Source organism: Coregonus clupeaformis, chromosome 17, assembly GCF_020615455.1.
Source record: "Coregonus clupeaformis isolate EN_2021a chromosome 17, ASM2061545v1, whole genome shotgun sequence".
Taxonomy (NCBI): domain Eukaryota; kingdom Metazoa; phylum Chordata; class Actinopteri; order Salmoniformes; family Salmonidae; genus Coregonus; species Coregonus clupeaformis.
This window is the reverse complement of record NC_059208.1, coordinates 22446191-22468634: the sequence shown is the minus strand read 5'-3', so window position 1 is coordinate 22468634 and position 22444 is coordinate 22446191. Positions and strand designations below refer to the sequence as shown.

At 41.7% G+C, this 22444-nt stretch overlaps 1 protein-coding gene across 5 annotated transcripts in view; it reads right to left on the bottom strand.

Moving 5' to 3' along the window:
- Nucleotides 1–22444, bottom strand: part of LOC121542601 (pleckstrin homology domain-containing family G member 4B) — a 71152-nt gene that overhangs the window by 19582 nt on the left and 29126 nt on the right. For 4 of the 5 annotated variants that reach the window (XM_041852024.2, XM_041852027.2, XM_041852026.2 and 1 more), the window contains exons 4-14: nt 20978–21193; nt 16344–16467; nt 15992–16085; nt 8436–8525; nt 7153–7269; nt 5510–5608; nt 4762–4904; nt 4347–4485; nt 3977–4099; nt 3694–3858; nt 2526–2701 (exon numbers count right to left, since the gene is read on the bottom strand). In XM_041852024.2, coding sequence (XP_041707958.2) covers nt 2526–2701; nt 3694–3858; nt 3977–4099; nt 4347–4485; nt 4762–4904; nt 5510–5608; nt 7153–7269; nt 8436–8525; nt 15992–16085; nt 16344–16467; nt 20978–21193 — 1486 coding nt within the window. The remainder of the gene's footprint in view (nt 1–2525; nt 2702–3693; nt 3859–3976; nt 4100–4346; nt 4486–4761; nt 4905–5509; nt 5609–7152; nt 7270–8435; nt 8526–15991; nt 16086–16343; nt 16468–20977; nt 21194–22444) is intronic. The other variant, XM_041852025.2, reaches the window with a different exon arrangement.

The window sequence follows — 22444 nt, the reverse complement described above, 5'->3', positions numbered from 1 at the left end:
ACATAAGAATAATATGACAACCACTGTCTAATAATAATAACTATGAAATAATAATAATAATAATATGGCAACTAATGTCTAATAATAACAACTATGAAATAATAATTATATGGCAACTACTGTCTAATAACAATAACTATGACATAATAATAATAATAATAATATGGCAACTACTGTCTAATGATAATAATAATGAAGTAATAATAATAAATAAAAACATACATAAAAAAATAAAAAAAGTTGTTGTACAACTACTAATAGGCCTACAACTAATAAAACTACTGCTACAACTACTAAATAAACGAATAAAACTACTGCTAAAACTACTAATACAACTAATTAAACTACTGCTACAACTACTAATACAACTAATAAAACTACTGCTACAACTACTAATACAACTAATAAAACTACTGCTACAACTACTAATACAACTAATAAAACTATTGCTACAACTACTAATACAACAAATAAAACGACTGCTACAACTACTAATACAACTAATACAACTACTGCTACAACTATTAATACAACTAATAAAACTATGTACCTATAATATATACATAGATTTTTAATCATATCTTTACATGGTGATGCTTCTATTAGTTACAAACACAAAAAGTTTGATCTTAACATTTGAAAAAGTGGCGGCAGGTAGCTTAGTGGTTAAGAGCGTTGTGCCAGTAACCGAAAGGTCGCTGGTTCTAATCCCTGAGTCCACTAGGTGAAAAATCTGTCGATGTGCCCCTGAGCAAGGCACTTAACCCTAATTGCTCCTGTAAGTCGCTCTGGATAAGAGCGTCTGCTAAATGACAAAGAAAAATAAAAATAAAAAATAAAAGGGTTTCCTTTCTTAAATTCACTATGTATATAAAAAAAAAATATGATATTTTCAGCTGTTTGAAGCTGGTGTACACAACCGAAAGTAAAGACACAAGAAACTAAACTTAACATCTGGGAAGCATAGAAATAACGCACATAGAACAAACAGATCTAGCGCTTCTTAGACTTGCTTTCAATGAGAATGACAGATCTATAACTCACATTTCTATGTGTATTTGGTCGGGTCGCCCCAAAAGTTACATATTGCAGCTTTAAAAATAAATTGGTACCAATGCAGTTGTCTTCTGTTTAGGAGTGACAGACAATTGAGTGATTCATACATTGTGCAATGATATGTCTTATAATGGCAGCAAATAATTAATCTCCTGTAGCTCAGTTGGTACAGCATGGCGCTTGCAACGCCAGGGTTGTGGGTTCGATTCCCACAGGGGGCCAGTATGAAAAATGTATGCACTCACTAACTGTAAGTCGCTCTGGATAAGAGCGTGTGCTAAATGACAAAAATTTTAAATCTACATTTTTTTAAATAAATGACATTAATTCGTAAAGTAAGGTATTGGTTGTGTTTTAGATAGGAAGCAGCAGTTGGGTTACTAAGGTCTTTCTAATGGATACAGTAAAACAATTCTTAGATCTGTATAGTAACCCAAGCTTTAAATGAATTGTTTTTCTAATATAATCAATATGCTTTCCAAAAGATAATTCAGAATCTATCCTCAAACCCAGCTATTTCAAACAATCAACACTTTCAAGCATTGTTCTATCACTTGCATGAATTTTGAAATTGCCAGTTGTGGAGTTTTTCTTTGCTGTGTACCAAACAGCATGATATAGGACTTTATTTAATTAAAAACCAAATTATTTGCTAGAAAAAAACATATTCGTAAAGTGTTAAAATCATCTTGGAGAGTTGCTTGTATCTGCAAAATATTTGAACCTGATGTATAGAGCGCAGTATCATCAGCAAATAAGTGAACACCCTATCCTACCCCACCCTATCCTACCCCACCCCACCCCACCCTATCCTATCCTAACCCACCCTATCCTACCCCACCCTATCCTATCCTACCCCACCCTATCCTACCCCACCCTATCCTATCCTACCCCACCCTATCTTACCCCACCGTACCCCACCCTATCCTACCCTACCCCACCCTATCTTACCCCACCGTACCCCACCCTATCCTACCCTACTCTACCCCACCCCACCCTATCCTACCCCATCCTACCCTATCCTACCCCACCCTATCCTACCCTACTCTACTCTACCCCACCCTATCCTATCCTACCCCACCCTATCCTACCCCACTTTATCCTATCCTACCCCACCCCATCCTACACCACCCTATCCTACCCCACCCTATCTTACCACACCGTACCCCACCCTATCCTACCCTACTCTACTCTACCCCACCCCACCCTATCCTACCCCATCCTACCCTATCCTAACCCACCCTATCCTATCCTACCACACCCTATCCTACCCTACCCTACTCTACCCTACTCTACCCTACCTACCCCATCCTATCCTACCCCATCCTACCCTATCATATCCTAACCTATCCTATCCTACCCTATCCTACTCTTCCCTATCCTTCCCTACCCTACCCTACCTTATCCTACCCCACGCTATCCTTCCCCACCCTACCCTACCCTACCCTATCTTACAGCAGGTGGTATACCTATCCAGGGACAGGACCATGTCACTGAGGGTGCTGAAGTTGTCCAGGGAGAACTTGGAGGCCTCAGTCTGATAGTCCTGGAGGATCTGAAGTACTGCAGGAGGGAGGCTCACACCACTGTCCTCCAGGTTCAGCTGCCTGAAGTAGTCCTGGCAGTGCTCCATCCACTGGTTAGCCTGCAGGACAGGAGGGAGTAGAATTACAACGTACACTGAGTGGACAAAACATTAGGAACACCTGCTCTTTCCATGACATAGACTGACCAGGTGAATCCAGGTGAAAGCTACGATCCCTTATTGACGTCACTTGTTAAATCCACTTCAATCAGTGTAGATTAAGGGGAGGAGACAGGTTAAAGAAGGATTTTAAAATCTTGAGACAATTGAGACATGGATTGTGTATGTGTGCCATTCAGAGAGTGAATGGGCAAGACTTAAGTGCCTTTGAACCGGGTATGGTAGTAGGTGCACTGGCTCAAGAACTGCAACGCTGCTGGGTTTTTCACGCTCAACAGTTTCCCATGTGTATCAAGAATTGTCCACCACCCAAAGGACATCCAGCCAACTTGACACAACTGTGGGAAGCAGGTAGCTTAGTGGTTAAGAGCGTTGTGCCAGTAACCGAAAGGTCGCTGGTTCTAATCCCTGAGCCGACTAGGTGAAAAAAATCTGTCGATGTGCCCTTGAGCAAGGCACTTAACCCTAATTGCTCCTGTAAGTCACTCTGGATAAGAGCGTCTGCTAAATGACTAAAAAGAAAAGCAATGGAATTAACATGGGACGGCATCCCTGTGGAACGCTTTCGACACCTTGTAGAGTCCATGCCCCGACGAATTGAAGCTGTTCTGAGGGCAAAAAGGGGGTGCAACTCAATATTAGGAAGGTGTCCTTAATGTTTTGTACACTAAGTGTATATGATTGATATAATGTTTAAAATCTGTATCTATTGTATCTATCAAAAGGTCAAGGTTCAAGACAGTGTCATAGTAAGGAGGATCAACCCTTACAGCGTGCCGCGTCCCAAATGGCACCCTATTCCCTTTGTTTGACCAGGACCCATAGCGCCGTTTGGGACGCGGCACAAAACATCTCATCACATCATTTTTCCTCAATCTCTCTTGCGTGATAAATAAATAAAGAATCAGAAATGATCCTGGGTCAGTCTTTACAGAGTCGTAGAACTCGTAGAGGTTGGTGAGGATGTCTAGCTGGTGCTTCCTCCTCTCAACTCCGCCCAGGATGGATCCCAGGTGCTGTTTGAAGTCCAGCAGGGCCGAGCTGGGGAGAGACTCCCCTGACTGCCTGACTAGCAGTAAACCCTGCTTCTGCTGCTGCTGTATGTGGAGAGAGAGGAGAGGCTCGTGGGAAATGGAGTTCATAAGAGTCTTAAGAAGCAGTTTTCAAAGCAGAGAACAACAAGTCAGGAAGAAATGAACAATGTTTAAAACTTACAACTGACTCCTCAAAGAACTGTTCCAAACTCTGCCTCATGTCTTTGAGCGTAGCCAGAGAGAGATGGAGAGAGTCCAAGGGAGTGATGTGCTTCGCTCCTTCCACACTGAACCATACTTTGATCTGGAGAGAGAGAGAGACAGAATGAGATGGGATGTAGGCTTTTGTATAATATGCTCACATCCAATACTTTAGAATCAGGGCCACTGTTGCTCATATTATGAGATAACTAGCAGCTTATTAGACATTAGTAGATCATGTAGTAGTAGCAAACTAGAAATGACTAACATACTGTGTGTAAGCACAATCAGAACAACATAATTAAATGCCAAAAGACAAGCCATCTGTCTGACTGAAGTGAAAATCCCACCTGCTCTGTCTGTTCCTCAAACCTGCGGACCTCCAGCAGACTCTCCAGCTGTTTCAGGGACTTGTTGGAGAGGATCACCAGTTTATGGACCTCCTCATCTACCTGGTTATACAAGACATTCACCATGTCCACTGCATCCCTGGATGGACAACAAGGACAAAAGTCGGTTGGCAACAAATGGTGGTGATAGCTATATTTGCTTGTGCTAATTGTTATGCACACACCACTGTCTGAATGCTTTATAAAGTCTTTATACATAATCTCTACAGAGATTTAATGCGTCCAAGATTCTGATCTTTGGATCGAACTCAGTTGCCGATCACACCTGCGTCTCAAATGGCACCCTATTCCCTATATAGTGCACTACATTTGACCCACCCGTTTCCTGGTTATGCAGACCCTATCCCAGCAGTACCTGTAGTTGTGGTTCTCACAGGCCTCGTCCTTCCTGATACGGGCCAGGACTGTTCCTCCCTCCAGCCTCAGTCTGTTCAGACTGGTGTCCTCCAACACACACTTCATCAGAGACCGCTGCTGCTCCAGCACCTCCGATACCTCCTGAACCAGACACACACACACACACAGTCTGTCCCCTGAAAATATACTGAAAACACCCACAACATCCATCACACAGCCAGGCACATGAGATCAGGGTTTAGGTCCAACATTGAGTTAAGTGATTATCCCTGGAATTCCTCCATAGGTTTCTACTGTAAAGTTCAAGACATGTTTGTTCCTATCGAAACTACATGACACGTGGATAAAAGGATGTGATTGGTTAGTTGTCTTGATGAAACCTGCAACAGAGCGATGTAGATTACAGATCATTCTGTCTCTCATGATGATTTTTCTTAGTTACATTTCTTTACTTTCATCATCAAGGTTACCTGTCATTTTATATTATATAGTAGATTGATGTTTTTGGTTTGGTGGAAGTTATATATGATCTCTGTAGCAAGGTATGATGTGAGAGCTTTAGTTATGGCCAGGAACTGCTGACATGTATCCCACTCCCACCCTCAGAGAGTGGGGTCACGGCCAGGGATCAGCCATTATTGACGACGACCCTGGAGTGCCTTGCTCAAGGGCAGACACTCTAACCGCTAGACTACACACACACACCACACACACACACACACACACACACAGACACACACACACACCTTAGTGCTATCCAGGTTGCTGCTGCTGCTCAGCATTGCGATAGAAGACTGGAGGGAGGACAGAGCCACGCTGCAACTGCTGGCAAAAGGCTCAATTTTCTGGGATGTAGAGAGAGAGAAAGAGAGAGAGAGAGAGAGAGAGAGAGAGAGAGAGAGAGAGAGAGAGAGAGAGAGAGAGAGAGAGAGAGAGAGAGAGAGAGAGAGAGAGAGAGAGAGAGAGAGAGAGAGAGAGAGAGAGAGAGAGAGAGAGAGAGAGAGAGAGAGAGAGAGAGAGAGAGAGAGAGAGAGAGAGAGAGAGAGAGAGAGAGAGAGAGAGAGAGAGAGAGAGAGAGAGAGAGAGAGAGAGAGAGAGAGAGAGAGAGAGAGAGAGAGAGAGAGAGAGAGAGAGAGAGAGAGAGAGAGAGAGAGAGAGAGAGAGAGAGAGAGAGAGAGAGGGAGAGAGAGAGAGAGAGCGAGAGGAATAGTTGAACAGACAGTGTGTAGATCAGGGAACACCAGACCAGAGAAACACACTGTATATGTTCCTGTTCCCTACATTATAGGGATAATGCCCTCGAAGTCGGTGTTTGGAGGATATATTGGCACGGGTGTTGTTAAGCCCGAAACACTGGCTTCGAGGGCATTATCACTTTTATACAACGGGTTACCAACATATTCAAACAATGATTATTTCATCCTTCCACAAGATATAGTCCCGACACAAATCTAAGGTTGCTACCCAGGCCGGCTGGTCGTTCGTTCTATCGGTTCGGTTGCCAGAGACACGACCCAGTCGTTAAGTCTTTTTGTTCTGTATCTATGGACGCGACCCAGTCGTTCGTTCTAAATGTTCCATTGTCATACTGGCTGACAACGTTCTTATCCCTTGCTTGCTAGCTTGCCAACTACGGCTAAGCTGTTTTCAAGTGACATTTATTTGTATACCTCCATAATAATAAGCTAATGATGCGCGATTTCACCTTGCATAGAAAATGTGCTCTCTTGTCAGCTAGCCAACAACACAGCTAACACAATCACTTCAAACTGATGCTGGAAAGACTGCAAACTAGCTGCATTTCGTTTCGTTTTATCTGTTTTCGATTGACATTTCAATAGTATATATTCATAAAAATAATGCCAGCTGATTCATGATTTCAACTGGCCGACACGTTCATTACTATAGGACAGTTGGAGATCGAATTTCAATATTGAAACAATGTTGCAAATGTTGGAGAGACAAACAGCAAGGTTTATACAAAGCTCTGCTGTTGAAAACTAAATGCTAGTCTAAAAGAAATGGGAGATAATGTCTAGATGCTTTTTATAGTGGAGATCAAGATTATAAATTGCCTGGCAGGGCTGATGAGACAGTGGATTGCGCAGTCAGATGGAACAGATTAAATAGACATTTTAACGTCATAGATTTAGCCGGTGGTAACTTGTGGAAAAGACATCGGCTGGAATGCGGTTTTAACCAATCAGCATCCAGGATTAGACCCACCCGTTGTATAAAGTGCACTACTTTTGACCAGGGCTCATACCCTTTCCCTTTATAGTGCACTACTTTTGACCAGAGACCTATGGGCCCTGGTCAAAAGTAGTGCACTACATAGGGAATAGAGTGCCATTTGAGACGACTGTAACAGTGGTGAAGTGATTCCTACCTGTCTGAAGGTGACCCAGTGGTTGTGGTCGTAGGGGAATGTTCCATCCAGGTCTCTAGTGAGCTGACTGGAGTCTATGTGCTTCAACAGGGTCTTCAGAGACGTCACGAGCTCAGTCTGCATGGGGACAGAGGGACACACACTCAAGGATACGCACTAACTGTAACTACCCACCAGGGTTGGGGCCTGTGGGTAGCAGGGTTGAGGTAAATTTCATTTAAATTCCAGTCAATTCAGGAAGTAAACTGAAATTCCTATTCCAATATCAATTATCTTCAATGCTTTTCAATTAGGAAAATGTGGACTTGGGTTTACTTTCTGAATTGACTGTAATTTAAATGGAATTGACCCCAACCCTGCTACCCACAGGTCAGTTCCTGGCCATAACAAAAGCTCTCACATCATACCTTGCTACAGATATCATATATAACTTCCATCAAACAAAAACATATATCTACTTAATAATATAAAATGACAGGTAACCTTGATGATGAAAGTAAAGAAATGTAACTAAGAAAAATCATAATGAGAGACAGAATGATCTGTAATCTACATTGCTCTGTTGCAGGTTTCATCAAGACAACTGTCTTGAAATGTCTTGAACTTTACAGTAGAAACCTATGGAGGAATTCCAGGGATAATCACTTCACTCAATGTTGGACCTAAACCCTGATCTCATTAGATGTGCCTGGCTGTGTGATGGATGTTGTGGGTGTTTTCAATGGGATTTCAGGGGACAGACGTGTGTGTGTGTGTGTGTGTGTGTGTGTGTGTGTGTGTGTGTGTGTGTGTGTGTGTGTGTGTGAGGATTACATTCTCCGCCAGTCAGACATGCAGCTTCATGCAGACCTACATAGCACAGATACCCCAGCTCTCAACACACCATGACCTGACACGCTACACACACACACACACACACACACACACACTCACACTCACACACACACACACACTGCCTCACTCAGACTCACACTCAGGTCAAGGACATGACATTGACAGGCTGCTAGCTACGACTCAATACAATAGCCTTGGTGTCTCTGAATAGACTTGGAGGCGTCTGTGATAACGGTGTATCGTTCCTGTTGTTACATTGTGTTAGTCACTACTTGTGGAAAATGTTAGGATTCTGGTGTCAGTGGGAATGTAAGAAATACTCCCAAGATATGATCAATTCCAGAAACGGGTGGGTGAACTTGGAGGGAACATGATTTTTTAAGTCTTGAATTAGACAAGAACGTGCAATGCAAATATCCCAGCAAATGATTCATTATCTAATACTTTACCTGTACATTAGTAATGTCTCTTTCAGGCTTGATAGTTGCCTCCTTGTCCACAAGCAGTAGAACGGAGTAAAGTGCATTTGGTAATAACACCTGAGGAAAAAGCAACACAAATTGACATGTACAGTATTGGGAAGGGGCATCACATTTACATATGTACATTTTAGTGATTTAGCAGACACTCTTATCCAGAGCAACTTACAGTTAGTGAGTGCATACATTTTCATACTGGCCCCCCCTGGCCCCCCGTGGGAAACGAACCCACAACCTTGGCGTTGCAAGCGCCATGCTCTACCAACTGAGCCACACGGGGCCATCATGAACTAAAACACCATAATAGATCATAATTATAAAATCATAACTCTTCATGTGCCTGCTGTGTGCAGACTGCCCGCTGGCAGACCGATCCGTGTGTATGTGTACGTGTGTGTGTGTGTGTGTGTGCGCCCTTACAAAAAAATCACATTTTAAAAAATCACGTGAAAAAACATATGGTTTTCAGAATGAACGTGTGAACAAATCACATCTGAAAAACGTGTTTTACGCTCGTAAAAAATAAGAATCCCCAATGCATTTTATTCTCCACATGATTACTTTCACCACTTCCAGCTACATCTGGTCTCCCATCCAGGGCCCGACCAGGACCGACCCTGCTCAGCTTCAGAGGCAAAACAGCAGTGGGATGCAGGATGCTATGTTGCTGGAGTTAATGTGCCAAAACTTGCAACTGGAAAAAAGGCAATGAAAGCAAAGGCCAGGGTAACGTAAGGAAAGAGAGGGAACATGGCAGGAAAGAGGGAGGTGTTCTATTGAACTGCATTATCATAACAAATGTTTCACTGCAAACTATTTTTTTGCATCCATTCACAATTCATTTGCCCTCGCATTAAAACATAATTTCCTTGCAATATTTAGTTTTGCCATCGATACTTTGGGGTTTTGTTTTGCTTTCAATTTCATTATTTCTGTTTGCAATACTAAGTATTCTGTTCTCGACTTCAGACGTTTTGCTTGATATTAATGGCACCAAAGTAACTCGCTCACTAGAGGATTGCACCATATAATAAACTCTATTACTCTATTAAAGGTGCTTAAAGCGGCAATCTTTAATTGAAACATTAACAGTGTTCTTACCGCCACAGTAGAAAGTTGAGGGATGGGGCTGGAGAAATGCAACCACTCAAATCCATAGACAGAGCTATGGATGCAGGGACTGACCAGCCAAGATGTCAAATAGTTGTAACCATGTTTTGAGGCTTTACAGTGTTTGTTTATATTTACTTTGTTTACAAACTTTGGAGTTTTCTTACATGTGAAACCGCAAATTTGACATGTGTTTTTTTTGTAAGGGAGTATGTGTGTGTGTGTGTGAACAGACAAGTAAGAACAAGTTCTTCCCATTAGCCCTGAAGCCCAGCCTTTCTGCTAGTGAAATGTGATGGACCTAGTTACCACACAGAAATCAAAGTACCTCTCCTGAAATCAAACTTCTCCCGACCAAGAAAGGGAAGGAAAACAATAGTAAAGAAGATATACGTGCTGTGCTACTATAGTACTATACTATAACATTACTATAGTACTATACTAGAACATTACTATAGTACTATACTAGACCATTACTATAGTACTATACTAGAACATTACTTTAGTACTATACTAGAACATTATTATAGTACTATACTAAAACATTACTATAGTACTATACTGGAACATTACTATAGAGAGGATGGCTTTCACTTCAGCAGTGATAAATTCATGAACTTCTTTGAGGAAAAGATCATGACCATTAGAAAGCAAATTACGGACTCCTCTTTGAATCTGCGTATTCCTCCAGGGCTTAGCTGTCCTGGATCTGCACAGCTCTGCGAGGGCCTGGGATCGGGAGAGACACTTAAGTGTTTTAGTACTATATCTCTTGACACAATGATGAAAATAATCATGGCCTCTAAACCTTCAAGCTGCATACTGGATCCTATTCCTACTAAACTGCTGAAGGAGCTGCTTCCTGTGCTTGGCCCTCCTATGTTGAACATAATAAACAGCTCTCTATCCACCGGATGTGTACCAAACTCACTAAAAGTGGCAGTGATAAAGCCTCTCTTGAAAAAGCCAAACCTTGACCCGGAAAATATAAAAAACTATCGGCCTATATCGAATCTTCCATTCCTCTCAAAAATTTTAGAAAAAGCTGTTGCGCAGCAACTCACTGCCTTTCTGAAGACAAACAATGTATACGAAATGCTTCAGTCTGGTTTTAGACCCCATCATAGCACTGAGACTGCACTTGTGAAGGTGGTAAATGACCTTTTAATGGCGTCAGACCGAGGCTCTGCATCTGTCCTCGTGCTACTAGACCTTAGTGCTGCCTTTGACACCATCGATCACCACATTCTTTTGGAGAGACTGGAAACCCAAATTGGTCTACACGGACAAGTTCTGGCCTGGTTTAGATCCTACCTGTCGGAAAGATATCAGTTTGTCTCTGTGAATGGTCTGTCCTCCGACAAATCAACTGTACATTTCGGTGTTCCTCAAGGTTCCGTTTTAGGACCACTATTGTTTTCACTATATATTTTACCTCTTGGGGATGTTATTCGAAAACATAATGTTAACTTTCACTGCTATGCGGATGACACACAGCTGTACATTTCAATGAAACATGGTGAAGCCCCAAAATTGCCCTCGCTAGAAGCCTGTGTTTCAGACATAAGGAAGTGGATGGCTGAAAACTTTTTACTTTTAAACTCGGACAAAACAGAGATGCTTGTTCTAGGTCCCAAGAAACAAAGAGATCTTCTGTTAAATCTGACAATTCATCTAGATGGTTGTAAAGTCGTCTCAAATAAAACTGTGAAGGACCTCGGTGTTACTCTTGACCCTGATCTCTCTTTTGACGAACATATCAAGACTGTTTCAAGGACAGCTTTTTCCCATCTACGTAACATTGCAAAAATCAGAAATTTTCTGTCCAAAAATGATGCAGAAAAATTAATCCATGCATTTGTTACTTCTAGGTTAGACTACTGCAATGCTCTATTTTCCGGCTACCCGGATAAAGCACTAAATAAACTTCAGTTAGTGCTAAATACGGCTGCTAGAATCCTGACTAGAACCAAGAAATTTGATCATATTACTCCAGTGCTAGCTTCCCTACACTGGCTTCCTGTTAAGGCAAGGGCTGATTTCAAGGTTTTACTGTTAACCTATAAAGCGTTACATGGGCTTGCTCCTACCTATCTTTCCGAGTTGGTCCTGCCGTACATACCAATACGTACGCTACGGTCACAAGACGCAGGCCTCCTAATTGTCCCTAGAATTTCTAAGCAAACAGCGGGAGGCAGGGCTTTCTCCTATAGATCTCCATTTTTATGGAACAGTCTGCCTACCCATGTGAGAGACGCAGACTCGGTCTCAACCTTTAAGTCTTTACTGAAGACTTATCTCTTCAGTAGGTCATATGATTGAGTGTAGTCTGGCCCAGGAGTGTGAAGGTGAACGGAAAGGCTGGAGCAACGAACAGCCCTTGCTGTCTCTGCCGGGCCGGTTCCCCTCTCCACTGGGGTTCTCTGCCTCTAACCCTGTTGCAGGGGCTGAGTCACTGGCTTGCTGGTGCTCTTTCATGCCGTCCCTGGGAGGGGTGCGTCACTTGAGTGGGTTGAGTTACTGACGTGATCTTCCTGTCTGGGTTGGCGCCCCCCTTGGTTTGTGCTGTGGTGGAGACCTCTGTGGGCTATACTCGGCCTTGTCTCAGGATTGTAAGTTGGTGGTTGGGGATATCCCTCTAGTGGTGCGGGGGCTGTGCTTTGGCGGAGTGGGTGGGGTTATATCCTTCCTGTTTGGCCCTGTCCGGGGTTTCTTCGGATGGGGCCACAGTGTCTCCGGACCGCTCCTGTCTCAGCCTCCAGTATTTATGCTGCAGTAGTTTATGTGTCGGGGGCTGGGGTTAGTTGGTTATACCTGGAGTACTTCTCCTGTCTTATCCAGTGTCCTGTGTGAATTTAAGTATGCTCTCTCTAATTCTCTCGTTCTCTCTTTCTCTCTGAGAACCTGAGCCCTAGGACCATACGTCAGGACTACCGGGCATGATGACACCTTGCTGTCCCCAGTCCGCCTGGCCTTGCTGCTATTCCAGTTTCAACTGTTCTGCCTGCGGCTACGAAACCCCTACCTGTCCCAGACCTGCTGTTTTCAACTCTTTAATGATCGGCTATGAAAAGCCAACTGAGAGACCTGAGCCCTAGGACCATACGTCGGGACTACCGGCCGTGGTGACTCCTTGCTGTCCCCAGTCCGCCTGGCCTTGCTGCTATTCCAGTTTCAACTGTTCTGCCTGCGGTTATGGAACCCCTACCTGTCCCAGACCTGCTGTTTTCAACTCTTAATGATCGGCTATGAAAAGCCAACTGAGATTTATTCCTGATTATTATTTGACCATGCTTGTCACTTATGAACATTTTTGAACATCTTGGCATGGTTCTGTTATAATCTCCACCCGGCACAGCCAGAAGAGGACTGGCCACCCCTCATAGCCTGGTTCCTCTCTAGGTTTCTTCCTAGGCTTTCGCCTTTCTAGGGAGTTTTTCCTAGCCACCGTGCTTCTACACCTGCATTACTAGCTGTTTGGGGTTTTAGGCTGGGTTTCTGTACAGCACTTCGAGATATTAGCTGATGTAAGAAGGGCTATATAAAATAAAATTGATTGAAAATTGATATAGTACTATACTAGAACATTACTACAGTACTATACTACAACATTACTATAGTACTATACTAGAACATTACTATAGTACTATACTAGAATATTACTATAGTACTATACTACAACATTACTATAGTACTATACTACACCATTACTATAGTACTATACTAGAACATTACTATAGTACTATACTAGAACATTACTATAGTACTATACTACAACATTACTATAGTACTATACTACAACATTACTATAGTACTATACTAGAACATTACTATAGTACTATACTAGAACATTACTATAGTACTATACTAGAACATTACTATAGTACTATACTAGAACATTACTACATTACTATACTAGAACATTACTATAGTACTATACTAGAACATTACTATATTACTATACTAGAACATTACTATAGTACTATACTAGAACATTACTATAGTACTATACTAGAACATTACTATAGTACTATACTAGAACATTACTATAGTACTATACTAGGGTTTAATGACAGTGAAATAACATGACTACAGTACTATAATAGAACATTACTATAGTACTATACTAGACATTACTATAGTACTATACTAGATCATTACTATAGTACTATACTAGAGTGTAATAACAGGGAAATAACATGACTATAGTACTATACTAGAACATTACTATAGTACTATACTAGAACATTACTATAGTACTATACTAGAACATTACTATATTACTATACTAGAACATTACTATAGTACTATACTAGAACAATACTATAGTACTATACTATAACATTACTATAGTACTATACTAGAACATTACTACAGTGCTATACTAGGGTTTAATGACAGTGAAATAACATGACAACAGTACTATACTAGAACATTACTATAGTACTATACTAGAACATTACTATATTACTATACTAGAACATTACTATAGTACTATACTAGAACATTACTATAGTACTATACTAGAACATTACTATAGTACTATACTAGAACATTACTATAGTACTATACTAGAACATTACTATAGTACTATACTAGAACATTACTACAGTACTATACTATGGTTTAATGACAGTGAAATAACATGACTACAGTACTATACTAGAACATTACTATAGTACTATACTAGAACATTACTATATTACTATACTAGAACATTACTATAGTACTATACTAGAACATTACTATAGTACTATACTAGAACATTACTATAGTACTATACTAGAACATTACTATAGTACTATACTAGAACATTACTATAGTACTATACTAGAGTTTAATGACAGTGAAATAACATGACTACAGTACTATGCTAGAACATTACTATAGTACTATACTAGAACATTACTATAGTACTATACTAGAACATTACTATATTACTATACTAGAGTGTAATGACAGGGAAATAACATGACTACAGTACTATACTAGAGCATTACTATAGTACTATACTAGAACACTACTATAGTACTATACTAGAACATTACTATATTACTATACTAGAACATTACTATAGTACTATACTAGAACATTACTATAGTACTATACTAGAACATTACTATAGTACTATACTAGAACATTACTACAGTACTATACTAGGGTTTAATGACAGTGAAATAACATGACTACAGTACTATACTAGAACATTACTATAGTACTATACTAGAACATTACTATATTACTATACTAGAACATTACTATAGTACTATACTAGAACATTACTATAGTACTATACTAGAACATTACTATAATACTATACTAGAACATTACTATAGTACTATACTAGGGTTTAATGACAGTGAAATAACATGACTACAGTACTATACTAGAACATTACTATAGTACTATACTAGAACATTACTATATTAATATACTAGAACATTACTATAGTACTATACTAGAACATTACTATAGTACTATACTATAACATTACTATAGTACTATACTAGAACATTACTATAGTACTATACTAGAACATTACTATATTACTATACTAGAACATTACTATAGTACTATACTAGAACATTACTATAGTACTATACTAGAACATTACTATAGTACTATACTAGAACATTACTACAGTACTATACTAGGGTTTAATGACAGTGAAATAACATGACTACAGTACTATACTAGAACATTACTATAGTACTATACTAGAACATTACTATATTACTATACTAGAACATTACTATAGTACTATACTAGAACATTACTATAGTACTATACTAGAACATTACTATAATACTATACTAGAACATTACTATAGTACTATACTAGGGTTTAATGACAGTGAAATAACATGACTACAGTACTATACGAGAACATTACTATAGTACTATACTATAACATTACTATAGTACTATACTAGAACATTACTATAGTACTATACTAGAACATTACTATAGTACTATACTATAACATTACTATAGTACTATACTAGAACATTCCTATAGTACTATACTATAACATTACTATAGTACTATACTAGAACATTACTATAGTACTATACTAGAACATTACTATAGTACTATACTAGGGTTTAATGACAGTGAAATAACATTTCTCAACACCATGAAAACATTGTTAAGAATCAGGAGGAGGACGTAAAGAAACCCCCTGAGGTTTGGGCCGTGGTGGTGATGACATGTTATTTTCCGTTGAAAGCTCTTACCTGGAGTTCAGGAAGAGACGATTGAGTCTCAAATAGCATGTTAATCCCCATATAGTGCACTACTTTTGACCAGAGCCCTATGGGTCCTATGGGTCCTGGTCAAAAGTAGTACACTACACTGTACATGGAATAGGGTGCCATTTGGGACGTATACTTATTATTTCCAGTAGAAAGCTCTCACCTGGAGTTCAGACAGAGACGAGAACAGAGCAGGACTGGGCTGCTGTCTCCTGGTGTCCACCAGCACCGTTAGGCCTTGATCCTGCCTCTCGCTACTGAAACCAGAAACAAAACCATAATTTTCATCTCATGAATGGTTAGTCCTTGCATCTATAGCCCCGTTATGAGAGCGGTTACATTTCTCCAGCCGCATTTACTCGGCTGTTTACCAAAGAGTGGTGGGGTGCCTGCTTTGTTATTGTTAGAATCCCAAATAATTGCCCCCTTAAAAGGAACACCATCCAGTAACTAAAGCCTGGATGGGGTTTAAGCAGGTGAAACCTGAGTTGTGGCTGGCTGGTTGACTGACTGACCGGAGCGTTGAATAGTAGTAACCCAGTAGACAGGTGAGGTTTTTGGCCGTGCAGCTCTCCCCAGCCCACACCCTCCCCCGCGTGCACACCTGCAGCACCGGACGCCCGCCGAGGTCTCTGTTACCTGGAAGAGAGAGGGGGGGGTCAGTGCTCACTCATGCTCAAGTATACACCATGAGTGCTTCCCAAATGGTACCCTATTCCCTATATACAGTAGTGCACTACTTTCGACCAAAGTCCTATGGGCCCTGTTCAAAAGTAGTGCACTACAAAGGGAATACTGTAGGTTGCCATTTGGGACACAGAGAAAGTGACCTGTCTGTTGTTAAGTGTTTGTCGTCATCCCAGGCCCCACAGCACAGCTCAACATAGGGCTTTAGTTTAGGATGGCATCTCCTCTTACGCACATCTGATGATCCAGTCTAAGTCATTTAATAGGCTCCTATCATTCTACATAGAACATTCCCACTCCTACTGAAAACATGCGTCCCAAGCTTCATATGTCACATGGGAGTAAACACTTCCTATGTCACATGGGAGTAAACAATTCATACAGTGAGGGAAAAAAGTATTTGATCCCCTGCTGATTTTGTACGTTTGCCCACTGACAAAGACATGATCAGTCTATAATTTTAATGGTATGATTATTTGAACAGTGAGAGACAGAATAACAACAAAAAAATCCAGAAAAACGCATGTCAAAAATGTTATAAATTGATTTGCATTTTAATGAGGGAAATAAGTATTTGACCCCTCTGCAAAACATGACTTAGTACTTGGTGGCAAAACCCTTGTTGGCAATCACAGAGGTCAGATGTTTCTTGCAGTTGGCCACCAGGTTTGCACACATCTCAGGAGGGATTTTGTTCCACTCCTCTTTGCAGATCTTCTCCAAGTCATTAAGATTTTGAGGCTGATGTTTGGCAACTCGAACCTTCAGCTCCCTCCACAGATGTTCTATTGGATTAAGGTCTGGAGACTGGCTAGGCCACTCCAGGACCTTAATGTGCTTCTTCTTGAGCCACTCCTTTGTTGCCTTGGCCGTGTGTTTTGGGTCATTGTCATGCTGGAATACCCATCCACGACCCATTTTCAATGCCCTGGCTGAGGGAAGGAGGTTCTCACCCAAGATTTGACGGTACATGGCCCCGTCCATCGTCCCTTTGATGCGGTGAAGTTGTCCTGTCTCCTTAGCAGAAAAACACACCCAAAGCATCATGTTTCCACCTCCTTGCTTGACGGTGGGGATGGTGTTCTTGGGGTGATAGGCAGCATTCCTCCTCCTCCAAACACGGTGAGTTGAGTTGATGCCAAAGAGCTTGATCTTTCACCCACTTCTCCTCTGAATCATTCAGATGTTCATTGGCAAACTTCAGACGGCCCTGTATACAGTGGGGAAAAAAAGTATTTAGTCAGCCACCAATTGTGCAAGTTCTCCCACTTAAAAAGATGAGAGAGGCCTGTAATTTTCATCATAGGTACACGTCAACTATGACAGACAAAATGAGAAAAAAAAATCCAGAAAATCACATTGTAGGATTTTTAATGAATTTATTTGCAAATTATGGTGGAAAATAAGTATTTGGTCAATAACAAAAGTTTCTCAATACTTTGTTATATACCCTTTGTTGGCAATGACACAGGTCAAACGTTTTCTGTAAGCGTTCACAAGGTTTTCACACACTGTTGCTGGTATTTTGGCCCATTCCTCCATGCAGATCTCCTCTAGAGCAGTGATGTTTTGGGGCTGTCGCTGGGCAACACGGACTTTCAACTCCCTCCAAAGATTTTCTATGGGGTTGAGGTGTGGAGACTAGCTAGGCCACTCCAGGACCTTGAAATGCTTATTACGAAGCCACTCCTTCGTTGCCCGGGCGGTGTGTTTGGGATCATTGTCATGCTGAAAGACCCAGCCACGTTTCATCTTCAATGCCCTTGCTGATGGAAGGAGGTTTTCACTCAAAATCTCATGAAACATGGCCCCATTCATTCTTTCCTTTACACGGATCAGTCGTCCTGGTCCCTTTGCAGAAAAAACAGCCCCAAAGCATGATGTTTCCACCCCCATGCTTCACAGTAGGTATGGTGTTCTTTGGATGCAACTCAGCATTCTTTGTCCTCCAAACACGACGAGTTGAGTTTTTACCAAAAAGTATTTTGGTTTCATCTGACCATATGACATTCTCCCAATCCTCTTCTGGATCATCCAAATGCACTCTAGCAAACTTCAGACGGGCCTGGACATGTACTGGCTTAAGCAGGGGGACACATCTTGCACTGCATGATTTGAGTCCCTGGCGGCGTAGTGTGTTACTGATGGTAGGCTTTGTTACTTTGGTCCCAGCTCTCTGCAGGTCATTCACTAGGTCCCCCCGTGTGGTTCTGGGATTTTTGCTCACCGTTCTTGTGATCATTTAGACCCCACGGGGTGAGATCTTGCGTGGAGCCCCAGATCGAGGGAGATTATCAGTGGTCTTGTATGTCTTCCATTTCCTAATAATTGCTCCCACTGTTGATTTCTTCAAACCAAGCTGCTTACCTATTGCAGATTCAGTCTTCCCAGCCTGGTGCAGGTCTACAATTTTGTTTCTGGTGTCCTTTGACAGCTCTTTGTTCTTGGCCATAGTGGAGTTTGGAGTGTGACTGTTTGAGGTTGTGGACAGGTGTCTTTTATACTGATAACAAGTTCAAACAGGTGCCATTAATACAGGTAACGAGTGGAGGACAGAGGAGCCTCTTAAAGAAGAAGTTACAGGTCTGTGAGAGCCAGAAATCTTGCTTGTTTGTAGGTGACCAAATACTTATTTTCCACCATCATTTGCAAATAAAATCATTAAAAATCCTACAATGTGATTTTCTGGATTTTTTTTCCTCAATTTGTCTGTCATAGTTGACGTGTACCTATGATGAAAATGACAGGCCTCTCTCATTTTTTTAAGTGGGAGAACTTGCACAATTGGTGGCTGACTAAATACTTTTTTTCCCCACTGTATGTGCTTTCTTGAGCAGGGGGACCTTGGGCTGATTCCTCACCGTTCTCATGATCATTGCAACTCCACAAGGTGAGCTCTTGCATGGAGCCCCAGGCCGAGGGAGATTGACAGTTATTTTGTGTTTCTTCCATTTGCGAATAATCGCACCAACTGTTGTCACCTTCTCACCAAGCTGCTTGGCGATGGTCTTGTAGCCCATTCCAGCTTTGTGTAGGTCTACAATCTTGTCCCTGACATCCTTGGAGAGCTCTTTGGTCTTGGCCATGGTGGAGAGTTTGGAATCTGATTGATTGATTGCTTCTGTGGACAGGTGTCTTTTATACAGGTAACAAACTGAGATTAGGAGCACTCCCTTTAAGAGTGTGCGCCTAATCTCAGCTCGTTACCTGTATAAAAGACACCTGGGAGCCAGAAATCTTTCTGATTGAGAGGGGGTCAAATACTTATTTCCCTCATTAAAATGCAAATCAATTTATAAAATCTTTGAAGTTTTTCTGGATTTTTTTGTTGTTATTCTGTCTCTCACTGTTCAAATAAACCTACCATTAAAATTATAGACTGATCATTTCTTTGTCAGTGGGCAAACGTACAAAATCATCAGGGGATCAAATACTTTTTTCCCTCACTGTATGTCACATGGGAGTAAACACTTCATATGTCACATGGGAGTAAACACTTCATATGTCACATGGGAGTAAACTCTGAATATGTCACATGGGAGTAAACACTGCATATGTCACATGGGAGTAAACACTGCATATGTCACATGGGAGTAAACACTGAATATGTCACATGGGAGTAAACACTGCATATGTCACATGGGAGTAAACACTGAATATGTCACATGGGAGTAAACACTGCATATGTCACATGAGAGTAAACACTTCATATGTCACATGGGAGTAAACACTGAATATGTCACATGGGAGTAAACACTGAATATGTCACATGGGAGTAAACACTGCATATGTCACATGGGAGTAAACACTGCATATGTCACATGGGAGTAAACACTGAATATGTCACATGGGAGTAAACACTTCATATGTCACATGGGAGTAAACACTGCATATGTCACATGGGAGTAAACACTGAATATGTCACATGGGAGTAAACACTGCATATGTCACATGGGAGTAAACACTTCATATGTCACATGGGAGTAAACACTTCATATGTCACATGGGAGTAAACACTGAATATGTCACATGGGAGTAAACACTGCATATGTCACATGGGAGTAAACACTGCATATGTCACATGGGAGTAAACACTGAATATGTCACATGGAAGTAAACACTTCATATGTCACATGGGAGTAAACACTTCATATGCCACATGGGAATAAACACTTCATATGTCACATGGGAGTAAACACTACATTTGTCACATGGGAGTAAACACTGCATATGTCACATGGGAGTAAACACTGCATATGTCACATGGGAGTAAACACTGCATATGTCACATGGGAGTAAACACTGCATATGTCACATGGGTAAGATGGTAAGATGATGGCCCCAGAGGCCAGTGTGTGTGTGTGTGTGTGTGTGTGTGTGTGTGTCTGTGTGTGTGTGTGTGTGTGTGTGTGTCTGTGTGTGTGTGTGTGTGTGTGTGTGTGTGTGTGTGTGTGTCACCTACCAGGTAAGATGATGGCCCCAGAGGCCAGTAGTTCGGGGTTGACCTCTGACACCAGGCTGGGGAGGTGGAGGTGACAGTTAGGAGGGGACCCTGACCCTGGGGCTGGGGCCAGCTGGATGAGGACTTCATTAGAAGGTTTGGGGGGGTGATGGTGTGACTGTGCTCCATCATGGCTGTGCCGCCTGGGGTCAGTGCTGGATCCACCTTCATGGATCGCTAAAGAGAACCAAGACAAAAGACAGTATGCTGCTGTTATACATTTTATCATTTCAGACAGTATGCTGCTGTTAAAAATGGTATCATTTCAGACAGTACGCTGCTGTTAAAAATGGTATCATTTCAGACAGTATGCTGCTGTTAAAAATTGTATCATTTCAGACAGTACGCTGCTGTTAAAAATGGTATCATTTCAGACAGTATGCTGCTGTTAAAAATTTTATCATTTCAGCACCTGTGCTGATGTTAGTGTCTATTGTTCAAACTGCGGAATAAAAACCACTGTCTGAATACCGATTCATTTAGTAAACCCTCTATTTACTGTTCCACACAATGACCACAGAAAGCAGTCATCGTTTCACCTCAATGTGTAAATCTCTTACGTCATAAACCTAAAACTCCAATCAACATCATTCAACCTACTTTAATCAACCAGAAAAAGAGAAAAACACCTACAGGGGTAGATAGATAGCAGAGGGAGGGAGGGAGGGAAGGAGGGCAGGAAGGAGGGACGGAAGGAGGGAAGGAAGGAAGGAAGGAAGGAAGGAAGGAAGGAGGGAGGGAGGGAGGGAGGGAGGGAGGGAGGGAGGGAGGAAGGAAGGAAGGAAGGAAGGAAGGAAGGAAGGAAGGAAGGAAGGAAGGAAGGAAGGAAGGAAGGAAGGAAGGAAGGAAGGAAGGAGGGAGGGAGGGAGCGAGAGAAAGAGAGAGAGAGAGGGGGAGAGAGAGAGGGAGAGAGAGAGAGAAATGAGAGGGGGGGGGGGGGGTGTATAATCAGGGACTGCTCTTCCAGACTGAGTCACTGCAGAGACCAGGTGTTCCGTCTGACTCACTGATACCAGACCTGGGTTCAAATACTAACTGAAATCTTTCAAATACTTTGAGCATTTGCTTTAGCCTGCCTGGAGTGCCAGGTGGGCGGGGACTATTCTACTGGTTCCCTTGCACCAGGCAAACTCAATCAAGCCCAGGTAATGTATGTGGAATTATTTCAAATAGTATTTGAACCCAGGTCTGTCAGCTACTACAGAGTAAAACTCTGGATCACAGACAGACTCCCAATGCCCCACTAACAGGAATGTTGCTCCTGACGTTCCCAACTGGTACCGACCACTGTTTTAGTTTACACACTTTCTCCCTTTTCTCCTGTCCCTCTGGCTGGGGCTGGCTACGGGGCTGGCTACGGGGCTGGCTACGGTGCTGGCTACGGGGCTGGCAGCTCTCAACATATACAGCACAGAACTGGGTTCAAAT